This window comes from Vicugna pacos, chromosome 5 (assembly GCF_048564905.1).
Source record: "Vicugna pacos chromosome 5, VicPac4, whole genome shotgun sequence".
Taxonomy (NCBI): Eukaryota; Metazoa; Chordata; class Mammalia; order Artiodactyla; family Camelidae; genus Vicugna; species Vicugna pacos.
The window spans coordinates 50,567,751-50,589,023 of NC_132991.1; the positions used below are offsets into that span (position 1 = coordinate 50,567,751).

At 36.3% G+C, this 21,273-nt stretch overlaps 1 protein-coding gene across 11 annotated transcripts in view; it reads right to left on the reverse strand.

Annotated features, from left to right (window-relative positions):
- ZNF385B (zinc finger protein 385B) overlaps positions 1 to 21,273 on the reverse strand; it is a 367,671-nt gene that overhangs the window by 63,584 nt on the left and 282,814 nt on the right. For 10 of the 11 annotated variants that reach the window (XM_072961238.1, XM_072961239.1, XM_072961242.1 and 7 more), the window contains one exon: positions 19,170 to 19,312. In XM_072961238.1, the coding sequence (XP_072817339.1) occupies positions 19,170 to 19,312 (143 nt within the window). Of the gene's footprint in view, positions 1 to 19,169; positions 19,313 to 19,407; positions 19,427 to 21,273 lie in introns of those variants that run through there. The other variant, XM_072961244.1, reaches the window with a different exon arrangement.

The window sequence follows — 21,273 nt, forward strand, 5'->3', positions numbered from 1 at the left end:
GGCCTTATCACACCATCTACTAATTTTTCAGTATAAAAATAAGAACAAACAGGTATCTTTGGTGTATTCACTAAGTTTATGGAACTACAGATCTATGTGAACTTTTAAAAAAGATCATTAATTTCACTGAATATACCAAAAAGTAATCTACGTCTGCACAGTGTAAGCAATCATATAAAGACACACGTAGTTGCAAATAAAACCTAGCCACAGGGAAAAGACACACACTGTAGCACCTCACTAAAGGCAGGATGAAGGCTATGGGAGGGCAGAGAATTTAAGGTGGGGGCTACATGATCAAATGACTTAGTACTAGATGATGCTTACATTGGAGATAATTTTCCTAGATGGAACTTTAGGCAAAGAAAATAAAATGACAAACATTCCAACTATCTCAATAACTTTCAAGAGGATGAAGTTTGAATTGTATTCTTGTAAGAGTCTTACAATGACTTCACTAGCTATCAAGTGGGACTGGGTATAGGAGAAAACCAAGCACCACTCAATTAAAAAGCAAAAAATACTGCTCAAGAATTATACAGGGCTTTCTTCTATGTGGTTAAATGGCTGAGTACCCATCCTATCCTTTAAAATAGGGACATTTCATCTTAAACTTAGCGATCTACTCTAACCAACGTTCTAAAGAGCATTTGGTAACCACTTACACAAAATAGTAGGAGATACTAGCTTTTCTCCCAAACAGAAGTAGAAACCAGGTTTTTGATTTTAAAAATTTAAAGATTAGTCATCCAACAAACATTTCTGGAGGCCTCATACATTTCAGATGTTGTCCCAGATTAGATGAGGTCAGATGAGTGAAACACAAGAAAGAACATTATTGTAAAGTTAAAAAGTGAGAGAGAAGTGACCATTAAGCAAAATAATGAGGCATGAGAAGGCACATAAAGGTCTATTCCCTTGGCCCTACCTGTACTTTGTTTATATATGTATGTGTGTGTGTGTGTGTGTCTACCTATATATATATTTATTTATTGAAGTATAGTAAGTTTACAGTGTTGTGTCAGTTTCTGGTGTACCCATCTGTACTTTGGACTTTTCCCCCCTTTTCTGATTTTCTCCCACTTCAAGCATCCAGGATCCTCCCTTTAACACTGATCATGTCAATGTGTTATCCTCCCAGGGTATTTGCCCTTTAATTCCTTTTTCTGGCTGTGTAAAAATAATACACGTCTTAATGAGCACAGCCTAGATTTATGGGGCTCTTACCACGTGCCAGGAACTACGCTAAGGGGTTATCTAGTGTTGGCTCCACCATCGCATGAGACAGATATCATTATTATCCTCCTTTTAACAAATGAGGATCAGAGGCTTTGAGAGGTTTAATAACTTGTCACCCTCACGTTCATGGGTCTGAAGCCAGGATTCAAGTTCAGGCAGGAGTCTCTCCTCACATTGTCCCCTGCTAACGGACCACCGAGCAGGGATGATGAGTGTTGTGTGTGGTGCAGCTGTAGGGTGTGATATTTGGGAAAAAAGGATGAGTGTTCCTAGAATTTCTGCAGCCTAGAAGGCAGCTGCCCAGTCAAGCTACAAGCACAGTCTGCTTGGTGCTAAAGTAAAAGTTTCCTGGAGAAGTGAGTCTCAGTTTTTCACTATCTGACCGATTTACACCCTTCTTAGGATAAGCCCATTTCTTCTTGGGCTACTTCAGGAAAATCATAAATAAAAATTGATGCTGTCCTGTTCTCTTTCCCTGTTGTAGCGGTTGGGCTTACAAACAGAAAAAAAAAAGAGAAAGTTCCAGGAATATTTAGAGATTACACATAGCAGGTGATGGTCATCATTTGCACCTGTCCTTGATTTACTGCAAAACAGACCTCAGCCACTAAATCCTTGTGACGTAGGGCTTTCTGGTAGTTTGGCAAAGCAACCATTTTTTAACTGCAACATTGTCAAATTACAGTAGCACAAAAAATGAATTTTTTTCATGCCTTCCTTCTTCAATATCTGATTTATGGAAAAGAATGAGACAATGGGGTCTCATTAGAACTTCAAATATTCATGAAGTGACACTTTTAAAAGTGACAGCTACGTCACTGATGAGCAATAGTTCTCTTAAGTTACTTCAAAAAAGGTTTTGCCTTTTATATTTAAATACTCTGGCCACATGCCTTTATAATACTGTTTTACTTGTTTCAAAGCCTTGAAAACTTGAACAGAAACAAAGCAAGACACTGCTATCGCAAAACAAATTCCTTTTCTCAAAGATCAGGAAATACAAACAATTGCATACTGTTGGCAGTGGTAGTTCAACCACACAACTCTGTACTGTTTTGGATTTCAAGTCAGAAGTCTCTATAAAAACAAACCACATGGACTGTTACAGTAGAATTGCACGCTACTGTGAGACCTGCATTTTTTGCATCTGGACTGTATAAAAGCTGAGACTTGCCATATTGCCACTGCTTCTCCTCCCCCAAGCATCCTGACGGGGGCCACCTGAATGCCATCATTGTCACTGAAAGGAAGACAAATAGCACGCCACGCTCTCCACAGACTGTCGGTTCAACCAAGTGCCATATTTAGCTCTTTGCTAAAACCACACATTGGCTGTGACTTGCAAACAAAATCAGCTGTGCCCTTGAACCACAGGGATACCTTTACTCCACCAGAAAGTTAACCAGTGATTCAGAATTGGTATAAAGGCTAAAATAACACCCGCTTCAGAAAATACTAGGTCACATTATATCTAAGTCTCAGATCCAATAAAGCTATTATATTACTACTACTTCTATGTTATCGAAATGCTTTATGTATTTTGAGGCTGTTTGACAATTAGTAATATCTGATTTCATCAAATAAGACTTATATATTCTACTGACTACCAGAATAAGGAAAAAACACCTTGTGATCTATTTTGAAGATCTGTTTGGAAAGGAAACTAAACTGCATTTTCCAGTAGGTTTTTATTGTTGTTGTTGTTGTTGAGAAATTCCACCTTGATTGTATTTTTGGAACAATAAAAAAGAAACATATACAGAATACTGAGATGTGTGTTTCTACCATAAAATAATGCCCTCTTTCTAGAGTACTCTGATAATAAAAAAAGGCAACCTTTTTAGAGATTAATTGTTTCATATCAGCTAAGACAGTTCTGTCCTTGGGAAATTTTGTTCCTTTCCAACACATCACACTTTCATAAATGTATAATTTTCAATTTACACAAACACTGTATTTTCTTGAAACTTGATTCATTTAACAATAATTTATTAAGTGGCTATTAAACACTGTTTTAGGAGCTGGACATATACAGTGGAGAACAAACTTTCAACAATATAACATTCTACTTGGGGAGACCTATACGGGCATCCCCCTTTTTTTGAAAGTTTGATTTATGCTACTCAGTTTTGCAAAAAGACCTACATTTGTACCTGTTTTCGCTAACTGAAAGAAATCCAAAGAGGGGTTTTGCATTTATGCCAAAGGGTGAAAAGCAAAAATATCGTTTAGCATTTCTTTTGTAGGGAACCTCTATGGAGGCAGCCTGCATCCCAAGCACTGGCAGTGATACTACCAGCCCCCTTCCCCAGGGACTACACTCAGCATCTCTGTATCAAGCGGTACCATAGTTTTGAAGTGTGTCCATGAGTATCTATGCTGTATCTGAATTTGTGTATCTGTTAGCAAGGTGTGTCCTAAGGCAGTTGCTTCTTCATTTTACAACATTTTAACTTAGGAAAGATTTCATGGGAATGGTCTACTTTTGGATAGTGGAAGAAATTTGCATATCTAAAGTTATAGATAAGGTATTTTCAGAGTGTTTTAAGTACCATAAAACAACAACAACAACAACAGAATGGGAGAGAAACACTATTTTATAATGGATAATTCCTAAAAACATCTTCATTGTTTTGAGACAACTGTGACTGAGATACTTTCACACGTAAAAACCATACCATGATTTAGGGAAGCTGATACAGAATTCAGAATCATACAACTGGTAAAAACTGTAAAGGGCAAGCTCTTCAGTTTTCAAAGCCATCTGTGAGATCTCCACAGAGGATTTTCTTCAACTATCAAGTCTCAAGACAACACTTGGATCTCAGAGGACTATCATCATGTCTTCAGGGTGGTTGGCGCCGCTGCTTTTTAGTGAGTAACAAAATGACCATGAGTTACTTCTTTTTGTTTTTTAAATAAGTCCTTATTTTGTCTAAGCTCTAGTAATTTTTCCACTAAGATATTACAAGAAAATTATTTTTTATTTTTAACACTTTTGGAACTTTAAAAAGTCACCAAATGGTACAAGCAAAAAAACTAAAAGGAAACGAATGGGTGGTTTCACCATCTCTCTCTTTTGTCGGAAACCAGCTTAACACTTTGACAGATAATTTTTAAATTGTTCTAAGTAGAAGGAATACCTTTTAAATTCTTTTTCGGACAGTAGTTATTTTGTTAATAGGAGATCCCGTAAGATTAGACCTGTGTACTTTACTGAAGCCGAATGTCTAACTCTGACAGTAGCTCCTTGTACGTAATCATATGGTCAGTGCAAATGTAAAATGTTCCGTTTTCCTGGCTGGCCCCACATGCCTGGTGACTTTCCATGTTGCCAGGGATCAAGAGTGATGCAGCAAAGCTGGAGTTATGACGCTGAGTAATTTAAGAAACCACATCAAAGAGCATTTCAAAAAGTTCAGTTCAACAAATAAGACTTTCAACTCACATTGGCAATGGGTCTGACAACTGAAGGTTCACTCACACCTCATTGCGTGGATATACACACCCAGCAATGTGTTGGGTGTTGATGTTCCTATTCAAACGTTAGATGAGTAAACCTAAGAATTGAAATTCAATTGCACATGTACCCATATTCAAGTTAAAAAATGCATTTTGGAAGGTCTAATTGGTTAAGATGATGCATTAAGGGAGCCCAGACCATCTTCAACTTCAACTGCAGCTGCTCCTTTCAGTGTAGGGAAAAGGCATTAAGGTCATTATGTCTCTTAAGGAATCCCACTGGTTTTCTTTGTTCGTTTCCATTCTCGAACAAGCAAATGCTTAGATACGATTGGAAGCCATTAGGAAAGAAAAGTGTTTTTCCATCAGGACACAAAGAAAGTTCTTGAAAGCATTTTTATTTTATCTTCAAGATTTGTTATTCCTATAACTAGAATAATCTTTGGCCAATACATGCATACACATTTGAAAGATCTGTAACAACTGTCAAATACAAGGTAGCAAAAAGTTCCTATGAAATTGTTAACGCCCTTTTGAGAGAATCTGAGAGAGGTTACAAAATTTTAAGAAAAATGAAAAACTACCTGGAATCTTTTAGAGAATTAATAACAGTTTAGCTCTACTCTGATTTTTAATGGCATAGTGGAAGAAATAAAAATGATGACAAATATTATTAATATTATTTTCCTGTGGAAAAGTTACTACCTTTGAAGTATTTATATTTCATATTTCTCAATGAGGTGTATTCATATTTCAAAAGAACAAAGGCCCCAGGTGTACATAGTTGACAAGGAACTATGTCATCCAAAGAAAAACACCAACAAAGGTAGTTAGAGTACACTGTTTAGAGTATTGGGAACAAGGGCTGGATTCACCAAGAGAATCTGAAATAAATGAGTCAGGTGTTACCTATGTTATTTAGTAGTTTGTCTCTTTAGGGTGAAATAAAACAAGAAATAAACCTGAAAAATATGGGATATGGTCTGAAAAGTAGTTTTTCAGGGATATGGACTGAGAAATAGTTTTTCAATAGATGTGCAAAATACTAAATAAGACAGAGATTCATTTGAAGAGAGGTTATGAGAAGTGATTATTCTACAGTACAATGAACAAAGACACCCATTCTGAAGTTTAGAAGGACAGGCTAATATCTGAGAGAGAAGACAGTCACCTACTTCTTGACCTTTCCTGTTGCTCTTTTTAAAATATTGACTTGAAAACAACCTCTCAAACTTGTCTCCAGGATTACATTTCCATAACATAAAATTCGAAAATAGTCTGAGAAATCTTTTTTAAAAAAATAAAATTTTTTTATTCTTTAGGAGGGAAAAAAAGGCATACAAATAACCAAAGACTGTTTGCTGATGCCTATGAATATAGTTTAAAAAAATTATTGATGCTAAGTCTCCTATTCTAAGTAAGTAGTGATATGTTTGTTTATTTTCTGGTAAATGGGCTAAAAATGTTACAAGGGCTTTCTAAGAGACTAGAGAAATAATGAGCTTTCTTGATTTAAAAATCAATACACCTCCTGAACAGCCAACTGCATTAACTGACATCCTTTCAAAACCATTCTGTCAAAGCTAAGTTTGAAAGGCTGTTCGGTAACTAATCAGTTATATCCTGATGCTGGGGCAAAACAGGTCTGTGACACAAATTAAAAAGGCTTACGATGAAATGAAAACCCCACCAGGCAGGAAGAATTGCAAAATTAGAAACCTGGATCTGTTTGGATGTATTCTTAATTCTGCAAAGCAAAGTGGAAAGGAAGTGTTTTTCCTCTACCAGAGGACAGCATATTCCTTACTCTTGTCTGTAGAAGCAACTTGACAATTGAGGACTGACAAGGCTCAGTGCAAGGCAGCAAATCTGTAACACTCCGACCCTGAACATTTCAGGCTCTTACTCTCCAGGCCACGCTCTCATGACACAGTGGTAAAATGTCAGAGATTATCTACATTATCAAATTGGTTTTTAATTGATTTTAGTTTGAGCTTCAAAAACTTCCCTCCTATCCTACCCCCAGACAGAATCCAAACTGGAAATTCAATATAATAAAACGATGAAAACAGTTCTGGTTAAAGCATATATAGGTCAGGCCCCAGGCTCACCAGCCTGATTTCAGTCCAATTTCTTTACCTGAAAATGAGAAAAGATTTGAAGAATTTTAGTAACTTGCTCGAGCCTCTTTAGCTAAGACCAGAGCCCAGATCTGCTATAGGTTGCCAGATTTCCAAATAAAAACCTTTTAAAAAAAATAGAGATATGTGCCAAATATTGCATAGGATATTCTTTTTTATGATGGTTTTATTTTGAAATCATTATAAATTCACAGTAAGTTTATAAAGAAGTATAAAGAAGTCCTGTGTACTCTTCACCCAGTTCCCCCTAATGGTAATGTCTTAGTAACTGTAACAAAACCAGGAAACTACATTGGTACAATCCACAATTCTTACTCAGATTTTGCCAGTTTTTGCACCTGTGTGTGTCTAAAGTTCGCATAAGATATTCTTATACTAGAAATGATTTGTTATTTATGTGAAATTCAACATTCACTGGACCTCTTGCATTTTGTCTGTTCCACTCTCCTCCTGCCCCATTTCCATCCAAGGACATCATGGCTATATACCAATGTTGATTCTACTGGTCCTCCTTGTGGGCTTATGTGTCACACTTAACATTTTATGACTTTAATTAGAAAAGTGGTTTTGTGGACAGGTGATCTCAAAAATAGTTTATGTTATATATTCATCTTGCTATGGCCTTTTTGTATGGATAGATACGTGTATACATATTAACTCTCCTCAGCAAAAAAAATTTTCAGTTCAACCCTGCATTTATATTATACAAAATACTTGTAAAGTAAAATAAAGAGCTTTAATAAAATGCCATCCTCTGCTCTCTGGGGTGATAATTGCTTTATTGAGTAAGGTTTTGTTGATGGTCCAGCTTGACATTTAACGTTTATTCATTTGATTTATAATTATTTTTATGTGATTTCAAGGAGGCTATAGCTCAAACCCAAAGTAGTTTAAACTGAATTGCCTTTCTTTCTTCTGAATTTGTAAGGCGATGTAGTCACTTCTAGGTAAAACCATTTTATCCACCAAATTTATTTCAAATATACACAAAGCTCTTTCTATACCTGTATGTTCTGAGTAGAGCAACATATGGAAGAGAAAAGTGAATACGGCAGATGAAATCATCAAGGTAAAAACGTGTCCAGTTTGCTTACATTTTGACCATGGTTCTGGTATCAAGATTTCCTAACCAAGCGATAGAGAAAAACCTACACAAATCACACAGCAAGTTGTCACAAAACAAAAAACCCCTCAGTAACATTCATGACAAGTTTTCATGTAGTGAAGCAAAACTCTTTTGTATTTATAGCCTATCTACTCCCTATGAAGATTTTTCAGAAACATTTCTGAATTATTCTGTTTTCCATTCTGAAATTCAGTCTCTCAGGATGCCAGCCTCAAAATGTTCACGACCCATCTGAAAATTTTTGTTCACTCTTCTGTCTACCCCAACCTCTAGAACGTCTACCACAATGGGACACATACCTATATCTAACAGCGTGAGAAGCTATGTCACTTTATTTAAAAACATTGGTATAATTAGTCAGGAATCACCAAATTTGTGTCTCACAACAGAACAGTATCACAACAATTGTTGGCAGTTATTGAACCAGTGCAGTCCGACTGGCCTCCTGAAGCTGGGGTTAAAAGCTGGCCTCTGGAAATCAATCATGCTCTCGGCAGAGAAGAATATTTCAGGAATATGAAAGCTGAAATGTAGACTATCATCTTTTGTGATTGCCCTTGAGGCTGAAGCAAATGCAAAAAGGAAAGTCTATGAATTGCTGATAATTTCCTGTGATGAGCGATTCCCAGGAAATTCTGATATTACTCTTGCTCTGTAACACAAATGATAGTTCCCCAGAAGTGCAGCTTCAAAGAACTCCACATCTGGGTGTCACAATGCTTCTTCAGTAGCTACTCATCCATCAAAGGGGCCAGGCCTGTGGGGCAGCAGCTCTGTCTCTGAAGACAATGCAGGGCCTGATTGCACAAGGAGTGATGAGCTCTGTGCTATAGCTCTTTCCAGAAAGTTCTTTTATGAAGGGACTAATTTAAAATGTATCTGTTTTAAACCTTTTTTCCCTCACAGAAGTCTAAAGATTGATACATTTCTCTGCTGTTCCTAATAGCTATGGAGCTATGAGTATCTTGGCTTGTGTAATTTTTAAAGTTTTATTTAGTATTTAGGCTGGTATTTTTATTCTGAGAAAAAATTGTTTTCATACATACGTACATATCCTTAAGGTTCATATAATATTTTGGGATACAGTATAAAACTACTAGTCTTTTTTTTTTTAACTGAAGTATAGTTGATTTACAATGTTGTGTTAGTTTTGGGTATACAGCAAAGTGATTCAATTGTACATATACATATATATATATATATATATATATATATATATATATATATTCTTTTTCAGATTCTTTTCCATTATAGGTTATTAGAAGATATTGAATATCATTCCCTGTGCTATACAGTTAAAACTACTAATCTTTTTTGAGTAAGCATCAAATTTATAGTTAGATTTCACTGCTCAGAGCACAGGCTGAATAGGTTTTTCCTCAGGTGATTGGCAATTTAAATTCAGAAAAAAAAAAAAAGAAGGAAGCAGGGTAAAGAGATCTGTCACAGTCAAAAGTTCAAAGAATTTTTAGAATAGATTTCCCTTATCAATACATGAAGGATAATTCAAACTACTTAGAGTTTAAGATATTTTTTAAAATTGCCATTTTAACTAATGTCAGTTTGATTAAGAAATAACATGAGAATGAAAGTTCTATGTTTGGAAGTCATCAGTATTTTAAAAGTATAACAGAACAACTTTATGTCTTAGAAGACAATGACAATGTGTCATAGGTACACAGCTTTTGGGTTCAAAATATCTTTACACATGGCCTTTAAAGTCTAAATTATTATTGAAGTCTAAAGTCTATTACTGAAGGTAAAGTCTGTGTGTGGGGGGAGGAATCCAACCAAACCGGTTGTGGTTATTCCCAACCTCCACTCAAAATACACTCTCCCTAGCCCTGCTTAAAATTCAGTTATTATAGCCCCACTTCACTGCTTTCAGGCCAGGTGGTTCTGATCTTCAGGTATGCCCTTCTATTATCTCATTCAACTGACAAAAATTGAGCATATGCTTAGTGCCAGGTATGACTTTAAACTGACTGTAAATTTCTTAAACTCAAGAACCAAGTCTTAGTCATTTATATATCCTTAGTACCTACCCTAATCAGGATTGCTCTAATGCACAAAGCCAGCCCCAGTAATAACTCTAAATTGGTTTATTTAAGGTATTTGGTTAGGAAGATGAGCTCAAAGGGATAGAAACAGTAATACAAATATTAATCTTATTTACCAGAATAGAGCTGTGCTGCTTAAGGATCCTTTCATAAATATGATCTCATTCAATACTCAGGGGCACTTTAAATTATTAAAAATAGGATGGTGATATGTCATATTGTTATAATTTTTTCATAGGCTTTCACTAAATTCCAGAAATTTCCTAAATATTCAGTCATATCCTCAATTCTCCATAAACATAATGAACTCAAATTTTCAGGATATAATGATATAGACTAGGAAGGCATTATCACCCCTCGTTTTATAGTGAGGAAAAGTGGAGTCAAGTGACTTTCTTATGATGGAAGAAACGAGTCCAGAGATGGTCTTCTGACTCCCAGTTAAGTGTTCTTTCCCAACGTAAAGTAGATCACTCTTCCCTCTTTTCCCCTCCACTCTGGCTCCTGCTTCCCCGAGTGGCATGAAGCAGAGTCTAGGCCAGAGAGGACTGTTAGAGGCTTACTTTGGAACAAGTTAAGCAGCATTATTTCTCAGACCAGAGAAAACGCTTCAAGTGGCTTTTAGGAGGAAGTGGGATATAAGTGATGAATGAATGACTGACGGAAGTAAATGAATGCCAACACCTCCTTTAGAAGGTAAGTACTTCAAAAGTTGAAACTTAAGTATATACCATGTGATAGTGGCTATAAGTAATCATTTTAGCATCTAATACCTTCAGCTCATTTTGGGAAATGGAGATTCTGTGAGTTTGATAATCATGACAATGAACCACTTTACATACTATGGAACTCAGGTCTACATAAAAAAACAAAGACATTACACCCAGACCCATGTTTTTAATTGTTGCAGACTTCCTGTACATCTCTAATTATTTGTAAATCATAAGCCTGTGGAAGGGATCAGATATATTTTCTACTACACCACTTAGGTCTTCATGTAGCTCTGGAAACTCTTCACAATATGAGGAAACAAGTGTGGGACTGACAAGACAAATCTATCTTCTAAATAGAATATACTGCAAAGCAGAGTTTTTCCATCTGACTTTAGGAGCCACAAGGATTTATTGGGTACTTAAAAATATGCCCCACATGAATAATCTGTGAAAAATATACATATTTAAATTCAGGATACGGCAGGGTGAAGACCAGCTCTTTCTTGTCCAACATTTAGTTTTGTTTTTTCCTTTTCAGTGGCAGAGCTGTTTAGCAAAACAGATGAGAAGACTGATTATTTTCTTCAACCTTCTGATCTGCAAACAGGGTACAATAATGACACATGTAGCCTATTTTATATGTGACCGTGTTAAAGAATTCATTGTACAATGTCTTTAAAATAGGCTAATACCTTCTGATATTAGAATTTCACGAAAATAACGTGTTATTCATACAATTTGTATTTTTTCATCTTATTTCAAGCATCAGAACATAAAAAGGAAAGTAAGAAAACCTAAATTGACAGCTAAATCTGTGAAAACAGTCTTTTTCCAAGATTCCTACTGTGCCCCACAAAGCTGTTAAAACTTCACAGACTGCTAAATAGCGCTCCAGTTCATCTTTAACACCCTCAATGGCAACTATACAAATAAAGGGACTGGAATATTCCAAAACATGTTTTTCCCTCCCCAAAAGAGATTTGAGACCTAATTCTGAATACAAGAATCTAGAGGGAGGGAAAAAAAAAGGTTTGTGCTATTGGTTGGGTTCCCAAGCTTTTGATAAAGGTTTCTCAGGGAGCACCACCATCAATTAATGTTTATAAAGCAATCAATTAAGAGATACCTTTTCTGGGCTAGAGGAAATGTTTTGTACAATAATATTTTGCTACTTTTTCATATTTATTAAGCTCTCCTACTTTACCATAGGTACAGAAAGGGCTTGGTCATTGAGAGAAGCTAAGAACAAGGTTGTTGTCGGTTTCTTCTTTTTTTAATTAACTGGAGATTAGTTAAGAATAAGGTAAATTTTTAAAGAAGAGGGCCTGACTCAGACACTTTTTCCAAGTTGACTCTACTCTTAAAAAATGCTGACCTGGGACAGCGCCAAGACTGAAGACCTGTCTTGCCAGAAAATCTGGTGTGCCCTCCAAGTACACATAATCCTTGAAACTCTAGCTCTGAAGAGGAGGCCCCAGAGCCATGTGAGGTTGAGACTAGAATAATGAAAGGGACACGCAAGAGGACATAGCATGGTGGGACTAGAGATGCCTCTTCACAGGCTCCTAAAACCATGGATTCCCTTACCCCATAAGGGTCCATCAAGGTCTTAATCTGATGTTTCCTGGCAGCTTTTATCAACTGAATGGACTATTTATTATGAGCAGAATCCTCTGGTATCTCATGGTGAGGAAGAAGTAATTTCAAGAGGAAGAAGTAATTTCTATCAGACAGTGAGCAGCTTCTGTCTCATTCACTGTAACTTCTCCTTAGGACAATGACAGGCATATGTAGACATTCATGCCTTTTCCTAGATGCCCTGAACAAATAATTTAATTAAGGAGAGAGAACACATATGACCACATATTATACAAGCATATATATATATATATATATATATATATATATATACATATATACATATCAATAACATCTACATATTCTAAATGGGTCTCAACAGTGAGTATATGTATATCTGTCAAAATTCATCAAACTGTACATCTGAAATATGCATAGTTTACTGTACAGGAATTATACCACCATATAGATATTTAAAAAAGTGAGTAGAGAAAAGGAATATTTGAACACAGTCTTTAGTAGATAAATCTTGAGACTTTTGAATAAGGCCAGGGACATGATTTAATTTTAAAAGGACATGTTTGTAGTTTGAAGAGGAGAGAAAGACAATAATACAAAAGATCACTATATAGCTTTTTGTCCTCTCAGGGGTCATGTTTACATATTTTTTCTCTCTGTCATGTTCAATAGTGATGTAAAAGTTTCTAGCCAGAAATCAATCCTTAAATATTTGTACAAAATCTTTAGTTTTGAACCACATTTAAAGGTTTCCTATAACCACTGTTTTTTCTAATGATCTGAGGAGTGTTGCTGTTGACTTAACTAAGTCCAGTAATAGGCCATCATCCTCCCCTCTTCAAGCAAATTTGAGTAACCATGGAAGTTTCAACTTGGCATATTTTAATACTATACATTTCTGTAGAACATATGAAAGAATATGACCCATTAATATATTTTAAGCATATCATATTCCAGCATATTCTCTTTTTTTACTAGACTGGGATAAATGTGTCATTTCAGGTACTGGACATAATAGTAAATATAGGATATATAACATTTTAATGCCAGGAAAGCATTACTAGAGTGAAAAAAAGACTCAAATGGCAAAAATTCACATTTGGGTTGTATCAGCTGAGGTAAAGTATTTTATTTAAATTAAAGAAAAATTCAAACAAAAGAAAAATATTTATTCAAATGTTTAAATAAAGGACTTCATTAAGTAGATAAAGGCATTAAAAGCAGGTAAAAAATTGAATGTTCTAGCTTACTTCAGGTTTCCTTACAGTAACGCCTCATGAGAAACATGGCATGAATTAACAGCCAAGTCAATGTGCTTTTGATTCCCAATTTCTTTATTTTGGATCTCCTTGATAAATATACTATTATTTCTACTACAAGAAAGAAAAATTTACATATCCACTGACATCACCAAACTATGTATGACCCAGATTCTCAGAGAGTCTAGAATGTTAAGATAAATGGTAATCATATAGGTCATTCCACAGCTTGTCATGGCTGATTCAAAGAATCATATAGCAATTTGAGACTTTATACTTTAGAAATAATCATTATTCTGCTCCACATATTTTTTCATGTGTCAGGAAAAACATAATTTCAGGGTAGATAATAAAAATCAGATTATTTTTCACAAAAATAAGATCATTGAGCTTCTTTTTTTTTTTTTTTGCCTCAGACAAGCCTTAGTAAGATCATTGAGCTTCTTGCATTAAAACATCAGTGATCTCCATTACGCTTGTGCTTTCCTGAAGCAATTGTTAAATATGGTAGGACTCATGAGGACATTTGAAATAAAAAGGCATGGAAAATGCTGCAAATCAGCAGAGAAAGTGACAGGTGACTGTGGTCCCAAGATGGCTCTTGATCATAGCTTATAGCTCTGGAGAGTCACACAAACATATCTGTGCATGTATCTAATTTGTGGCTGTTAAAAAGAAACTTGATCTACTAATCATCGCATACAATATTAGGTTGCATACATCTTGGTCTGCTCGAGCTGCCATAACAAAATATCATAGAATGGGTGGCTTAAACAACAAAAATAAATTTATTACAGTTTTGGAGGCTGGAAGTTCAAGATCAGGGGTGCCAGCATGGTCAGGTTCTCTTTCTATCTTGCAAAACGGCTTCCTTCTTACTATGTCCTCACATGGTAGAGAAAGGAAAAGCTCTCTGGGGTCTCTTCTTATAAGTGCCCTAATCCTATTACAAGGGCACCACACTCATGACCTCATCTAGCCCTCACTACCTCTCAAAGGCCTTATTTCTAAATATCATCACTCAGAATTTAGGGCTTCAATATATGAATTTGGGGAGAAGGACACATTCAGTTCATAACAGTATGTGTGGGTATGTCTTCTAAATGGACCTGTTTTATCATATTAAGTTGACACTATCCATCATGGTAAGTATGCAAGTCATTTGATTTTTGAAGAAGTCTCTTATCAAGGAGAACCAAGTATTATCCAGGTACAAAAACCAAGTATTAAACACTAAGTATTATACAGGTTGACTGAAGATAAAAATGGAATCCACAGTAAAGGAAATAGGAGATCTAATTCTAATAGGAGAAGTAATTGTAGATATTTTGGCAGCTACCAAAGCATCATGTACAATATTAAAGGATTACCATGGAGCTGTTGGCAAATCGAAGTAAAGTGAATAACAAAATAATGAAAATAGCTCAATTGGGATACAAAAAATTAATTCTTTCTGGCCTTTATTGAACGCTATAACATCCAGTAGCTATTTTCACTTTGCCTATATTTCTTGGTTTTAATTATTTTGCCTTTTCTAGCCTATTTACTCTGTTTCTTAAAAGTTTCTGGGGTACTAGGGTATTTTGTTTCACTTATTTTATTCCCCTCCCTCAAAAGAAAGCCAGAACTACAGCTAGAGAAAAGTTGGTAACTAATTATTGCCTTTAGACGAAAGAAGGATGACAGTTCTCAGGAAAATAAAAATAAAAATAATGTCTTATCACCTCGTACTCAGGGCTCAGAGATGCTGGAATTCTCTTTGCTGGATGAGGGACCACAACATTAAAAACCAAGGAACTAGAGCCCTTTCCTCTGTCCTTTTCTCCTTTCCCTCCTTCAACACAGTTTTTACTGAGCACCTGTGCCAGACACCAAGCATATAAAAACAACCAAGGTTTACAGCCCCCGTCCTCAAGGATCTGATATTCGAGTGAAGACAGACAGATCATCAGGTAGAATATGGTGTAATCCGGGGGTACTTTGGAAATACAGAGGATGGACACTTAAGTCAGTCTCGAAGAGTCATAGAAGGCCTCCTGTGAAGGAGGTGAGGTGGGCATGGTAGAAGTGAGCATTTGTGAGTAGCCAGGCAGAGAAGCCTATTAAGCTTTAGATATAAAGGTTAAGATCTTTACAAATTTAAGTTTTGGTTTGCACAGTCTTTTGCCTCTAAGTGGCTCAAAACAGTCCCTCTGTGAAGTACAACTACTGAGGAGCAGAGTTCACATCATCGTTCTCTCCAGACATGCAGCCTTGACATATAGCCCATCATAAATTATCCGTGATCCAAACGCCATTTTCCCTCATATATTTCTCCATAATTCTTTCTCGAATTCTGCTCGGCATTTTTGGCTTACTCTCACACATAAACACTGAGAGAGATTTTTGTCAGTTAAGGAGTAAAAGGCAAGATAGCCACTAAATGAATGCTGTGAAGCATGTCTCCTCATTGCACACAATTTAGTACAGAACAGTTACCAATTCTCCTTTGGAAAATGACAGAATCCCATTTCATTCATGCTATGTTTCTCATGTAAATTATCACTCTTCACTATAAAAAGAGGAAGAAACCATTACTTTATATACGTATTTTTAAATCCACTTAAAGAAAACAGCAAAACTTTGAACTTCCAAAACTTTCAGCTATGGTCTCAGAGTACAGTATTTTCATTCTTCTCTTAATAACTATGAGTTAAAATTCATTTCTTACATTTACTAATATTATCCTTGATAATTGATTAAAAATAAAGTGATTACAGTAGCAGTCACATTGACTTTTAAAGAGCACGTAGACTACTGCATATATATACTTTTAAAACATGCTAACAAGAAATTAAAAGTTTTTAAAGAGGTCTGTTTTACACATTAAAAAAATCCCTATCTTCTTTCTACTTAATGATTTCTGCTGAAAAATTGTCTATCATGCTGCCAGAAAAGAGCACAAAAGATTTCTGACTGAGCTTTGTTCACAATGGATGCGGTGGGAGGTGACAGGGACCAAAAGAGCCAAGGACACAGAAGAGGCAGAACATCAGTTTTGAAGTTAGAAGAGTCTAATTCAAGTCCTCAGTTCTTCCTGTTCTAAGGCTCTTTCCTCGTGTAGACAATAGGAATAATAATCATGGTCTGCTAAAATGTTCTAAGGTCTGAGTCTTTTGAAGAATGTAAAACATCACAAAATACAGTAATCTAGTGTAATTATTAGTAGTGATGTAAAACTGTTTTCCTAGAAACATGTGGGCAATGACTTATGAAATTGCCCTAGGAAATCTGTTGGGTGAGTTGTACACTGGAATGGAAAAGTCTGTAGGGATAGGATTGGAGTAACTGAGACTGCCAATTAGTGAAAAATCACAGGTAATCCAATGATCCCATCAATTCATTCATTTACAAGATGATGGAGGATCCCACTTGCAATGACTTAATTTTTAATACACCTCCAGAAGGACTCTCTGTCCAATAAATGCCTTGGATATATAATATAGAGAGGATGAAATGATTATTTCATATCGTTCTTTGCTATATTTTTCACGTTAATGAAAAAAATTTACTTGAAAATTACAAGTTTATTTGCCTCTAAGAAAGAAAAATGATGAAATTTTATTCGTAGAATTACTCCTTGGATTTACTCAAATATATCATAAGGTTAATTGCTATGTGTAACATACAAACAAACGAAAAGGCAAATAGTGCATCTGTAAGCCCTACACAACATTAACAAGCCATTATGAAACTGTATTTTTATCTTAAAAAACCCTTACAAAAATAACCTTTCTATTTTTGTTTTATAGCCCTTAAGAACAGACATATATAAGACATTTAGAAATTCTCTAAAAGTGACTTAGAGAATAGTCACATGACCACGGTGAGAAGACAACAGGGATTGGGGTCCTATTCGTTATGTACATAACATACTTCTAGAAGGGACTGGAAGGATGCTGAGGACACTCTCCTCTAGCGCAGGGAGTAAGTGTCTATGCAGAGGCAAGGAATGGTGACTTCCACATTTTGCTTTGAATGTTCATGTTTTATTTGAATCTTTGAAATAAATACTACTTGTGTTAAAAAATAATACAGAGAGGTGAACCACAGTGGGAGACATCATCAGCACTGCTCCCTGACAGTGACTGGACTTCTGCAGTGGCTATAGATGCTATCTTCCAAATATACATCAATCAAAATACAAATACTAGTGAATGTTTTCAGAAGTATAGCTTAATTCAATTATGTTTGGAATGTATCACCCACGTTTTGATAGAGGATACAACATGCATGCTTGAGTTGAAGCTCTCTGAAATGGCACGATGTGGTGCTTTGGGGTGGTCACTCCTGGTAGATTTATGTGATCAGGGCAGGTGTGATTTAGCTTATTGAGCTGCTTCACTGCACTAGAAATGCTGCTCACTTTTTCAGGCCTTGTGAAAAAAAAAAAAACACCTGCAAGTTGTGTCTGAAAAACCCCAAGAAGATAAAAGCATTCAACTGTTACTTTCTAAGTCAAGGCCAATGTGCTTTAAAAAGTTGGCTGATCATCTACCCTCTAATTACCTTATGACGCCTAAGCCACGACAGAAGGTCTGTCAACAGATTGTATTTGCAACCCTTGAGGAAAAATCCTCTTGCTGTTTTCACTTCATACAGAAGATAAGTCTGCAGAAGGAAATAATTGGCAGTACTTCAGATGCTCACTGTCTGGTGGTGTTGATAATGCAATTCTTTTTCCTGATTATGGCACCTTCTATAATGCTATATCATTCATGTCGACCACCATGCCCCAAATGATGATATTTGTTGACTGAACAGACATAATTCATGCAATCATCTGAACTGTTTAAACTTTTCTTTTACTATAAGCTTAGAATCTGGCCATGGACTGATTTCTAGGCTGAATTCTATTGCTGAAGGATGTCATGCTCCATTTGGCATACCTACAAAATATCTTTCGTTTAGATAAAAGAAGGTCAGAAGAACATTGATAATTACAGGTAATTCACTAATATTTATTGTATGCTTTAAATGGAACGTCAAAGTATCATGCCAACAACTAACATGCAGTCTAAGATGAGTTTTTGTTTCTTTTTTTACTGATGGAATAAGATTCACATAATCCCCAGTAACCTCCAAATAAAATTCTGTTTGTGTAAGAGTCTATCTAAAAAATCTCCCAAATAAAAATGTATCCAGGGAGATGAAGTATATACTTCTTTTCCCTCTTTCTAGTAGAAGGGAAAAATTGATGTGGCTTGGTATCTTTAAATTGTATTCATGAGCATGTGAACAGCATCCCAGAAATGGTATGGGTTCTTTTGCCACTGAAAAGTCTGTCAAAACTGTACAAAGCAACAGGTGAAAAGTCACCTGTGGAAATATCTATAAAATAAATATGGTGGCTATTGTTTGGACTAACTCTCAAGGGCAAAGCCTTAGTTTTCATAATACAGCTGAGCAGTATATCCAATATATGGTCTAAAATTACACACTTGGAGACAGGCTACATCTATTGCCTATTCACAATGATAATGAAAGACAGAGATTAAAGAGAACATAAATAAAATAAAAATGCGTTTACTCACTGTGTTAAAATTTGGAAAGAGCCCAACAGCAGAACTACCGTCCACTGGAAAAGACATAAATGGTTTGATGTCCAGTGAAGGCTGCATCATCAGGGTAGGCGTGCGCACAAGAGCAGGAAGGGTAGTAGTGTGGCATGTACTGCCTGCCAAGAACAAAACAAAAATGAATTCAGTCTCCTGCTCACATCCATCTCCCTCCCCAACCTACGCTGCAAAAACAAGACTGCTGAGTGGCAACCTGCAGGCAAGAGAGTTAGGCTGGAAGTAAGCAAATGGCACAGGAGGAGAAAGTAGTTAGAAGGGGTTTTCTTGCTCACTGTCTAAGACAGTGATGCAGAATGCTTCCCTGTGGCAAAGGCCGGGAGCTGCTCAGACTCTGCTGAGACACATGGTACACAGATCCTGCTGGCGGGTGGGGCAGAATGAGATCATCCTCTTGTTCAACCATTGCCTCTCACTAGTCAAAAACGGAGGAGAGGGGAGGGGAGGAGCCTCTTGAAGCCAGATGCTCTTTACTATTCACAGTTATTGAAGGGCTAGTAGGAACGTTTTATGCAAATCAGAAATAATCAGAGGGTTTTTACAAGGGGAGGAAACCATGGACTCTTACAGTCACTGTCCGCTCCCAAGAAAATTATGACTCAAACAATTTGGTCTCTAAAATACAAACTAGAAGTTGCTCTTAGTTTGTTTGGACATTGGAGAGTGAGAGAATCTAAAAGGGGTGATTACGGCCTCGATAGGGGCAGGATATGGGGCGACAGGGACAGGGAGGAGTTAGAGTCGAAGTTTTGACTTCAACTTTTATTTCTAAGGAGACTGGTATTGTTTTAGCAGCTATCCTTTTAACAATTTTAACCTGTCTGCAGGAGATTGAAAGCATTCCTCTCTAGTAACAAACATTCTTTACTGGTAGCCTCGATAAGTAACTGCTGGTGAGGTGGCTTTCTGGGAAACAGACTCTGGCATGCCCCTTCTAAAATATATATATAACAGGTATATTGAGATATTATTCACATACCAGACAATTCACCCACTTAGAGCATCCAATTCAATGATTTTTAGCATATTCACGGAGTTGTGCAACCAGAGCCACAATCAATTTTAGAAGATTTTCATGATCCCTAAAAGAAACTCCATACTCATTAGCAGTCACTCCCCATTTCCTCCCAACACCTCCAGCTCTTGGCAACCACAAATCTACTTTCTGTCTCTACAGATCTGTCTACTCTGGACATTTCATTGAAATGAAATCATGCAATATGAGGTCTTTTGGGACTGTCTTTTTTTATTTGGCATAATGTTTTCAAGGTTCATCCATGTTTCAGCATCTATCAGAATTTCATCCCTTCTTAAGGCCGAATAATATTCCATTATAGATGTACCACTTTTGCTTATCTATTCTTCAGTTGATGGGCATTTGGGTTGTTTCCACTTTTTGGCTATTATGAATAATGCTGCTGTGAACATGTGTTTCTAAGTTTCCGTGTGGTGATATGTTTTCAGTTCTCTTAGGTGTATACCTAAGAGTGGAACTGGCGATTGTTGGGTCATATAGTAGTCGTATGCCTCAACCTTTTGAGAACTTCGAGACTATTTTCCAAAATGGCTGAACCATTTTGTTACCACTCACAGTGTACAAGGGTTCTGATTTCTCCTGGCATGCCTGTATAAGACCACAAATAATTATATGGCTAAAATCCCCCTGCTGGCTTTAGGAGAAATGAACAGCATGGGAAAATGCTCCAATGTTCTTTCACAGTGTCCTGGAATAATTACAATTTTTATTTCAATGATACATTTTTTTTTTAGTAATGAATTTCCTTAAAAAACTCTGCATCATATTCCAGAACATTATTGGCAACCGTATTGAATGGACTGTCATACCTCATTTACATTGATCCTAAAAACAGAAAAAAAGTGAAGGGCATCTGAAGCATTTATCCGTAATGACAAGTCCTGAGGTCAGCCCATCCATTAGGGAATATGGAGTAGGGCTCAGTAAAAAGTGAATCAACCAAAGGTATAGGTCAAACAGTAATTTTTTTTTCTGATGCCAAAGTAAATACTCTGATCTCAGCCTAGCATACACATAACCACCCTG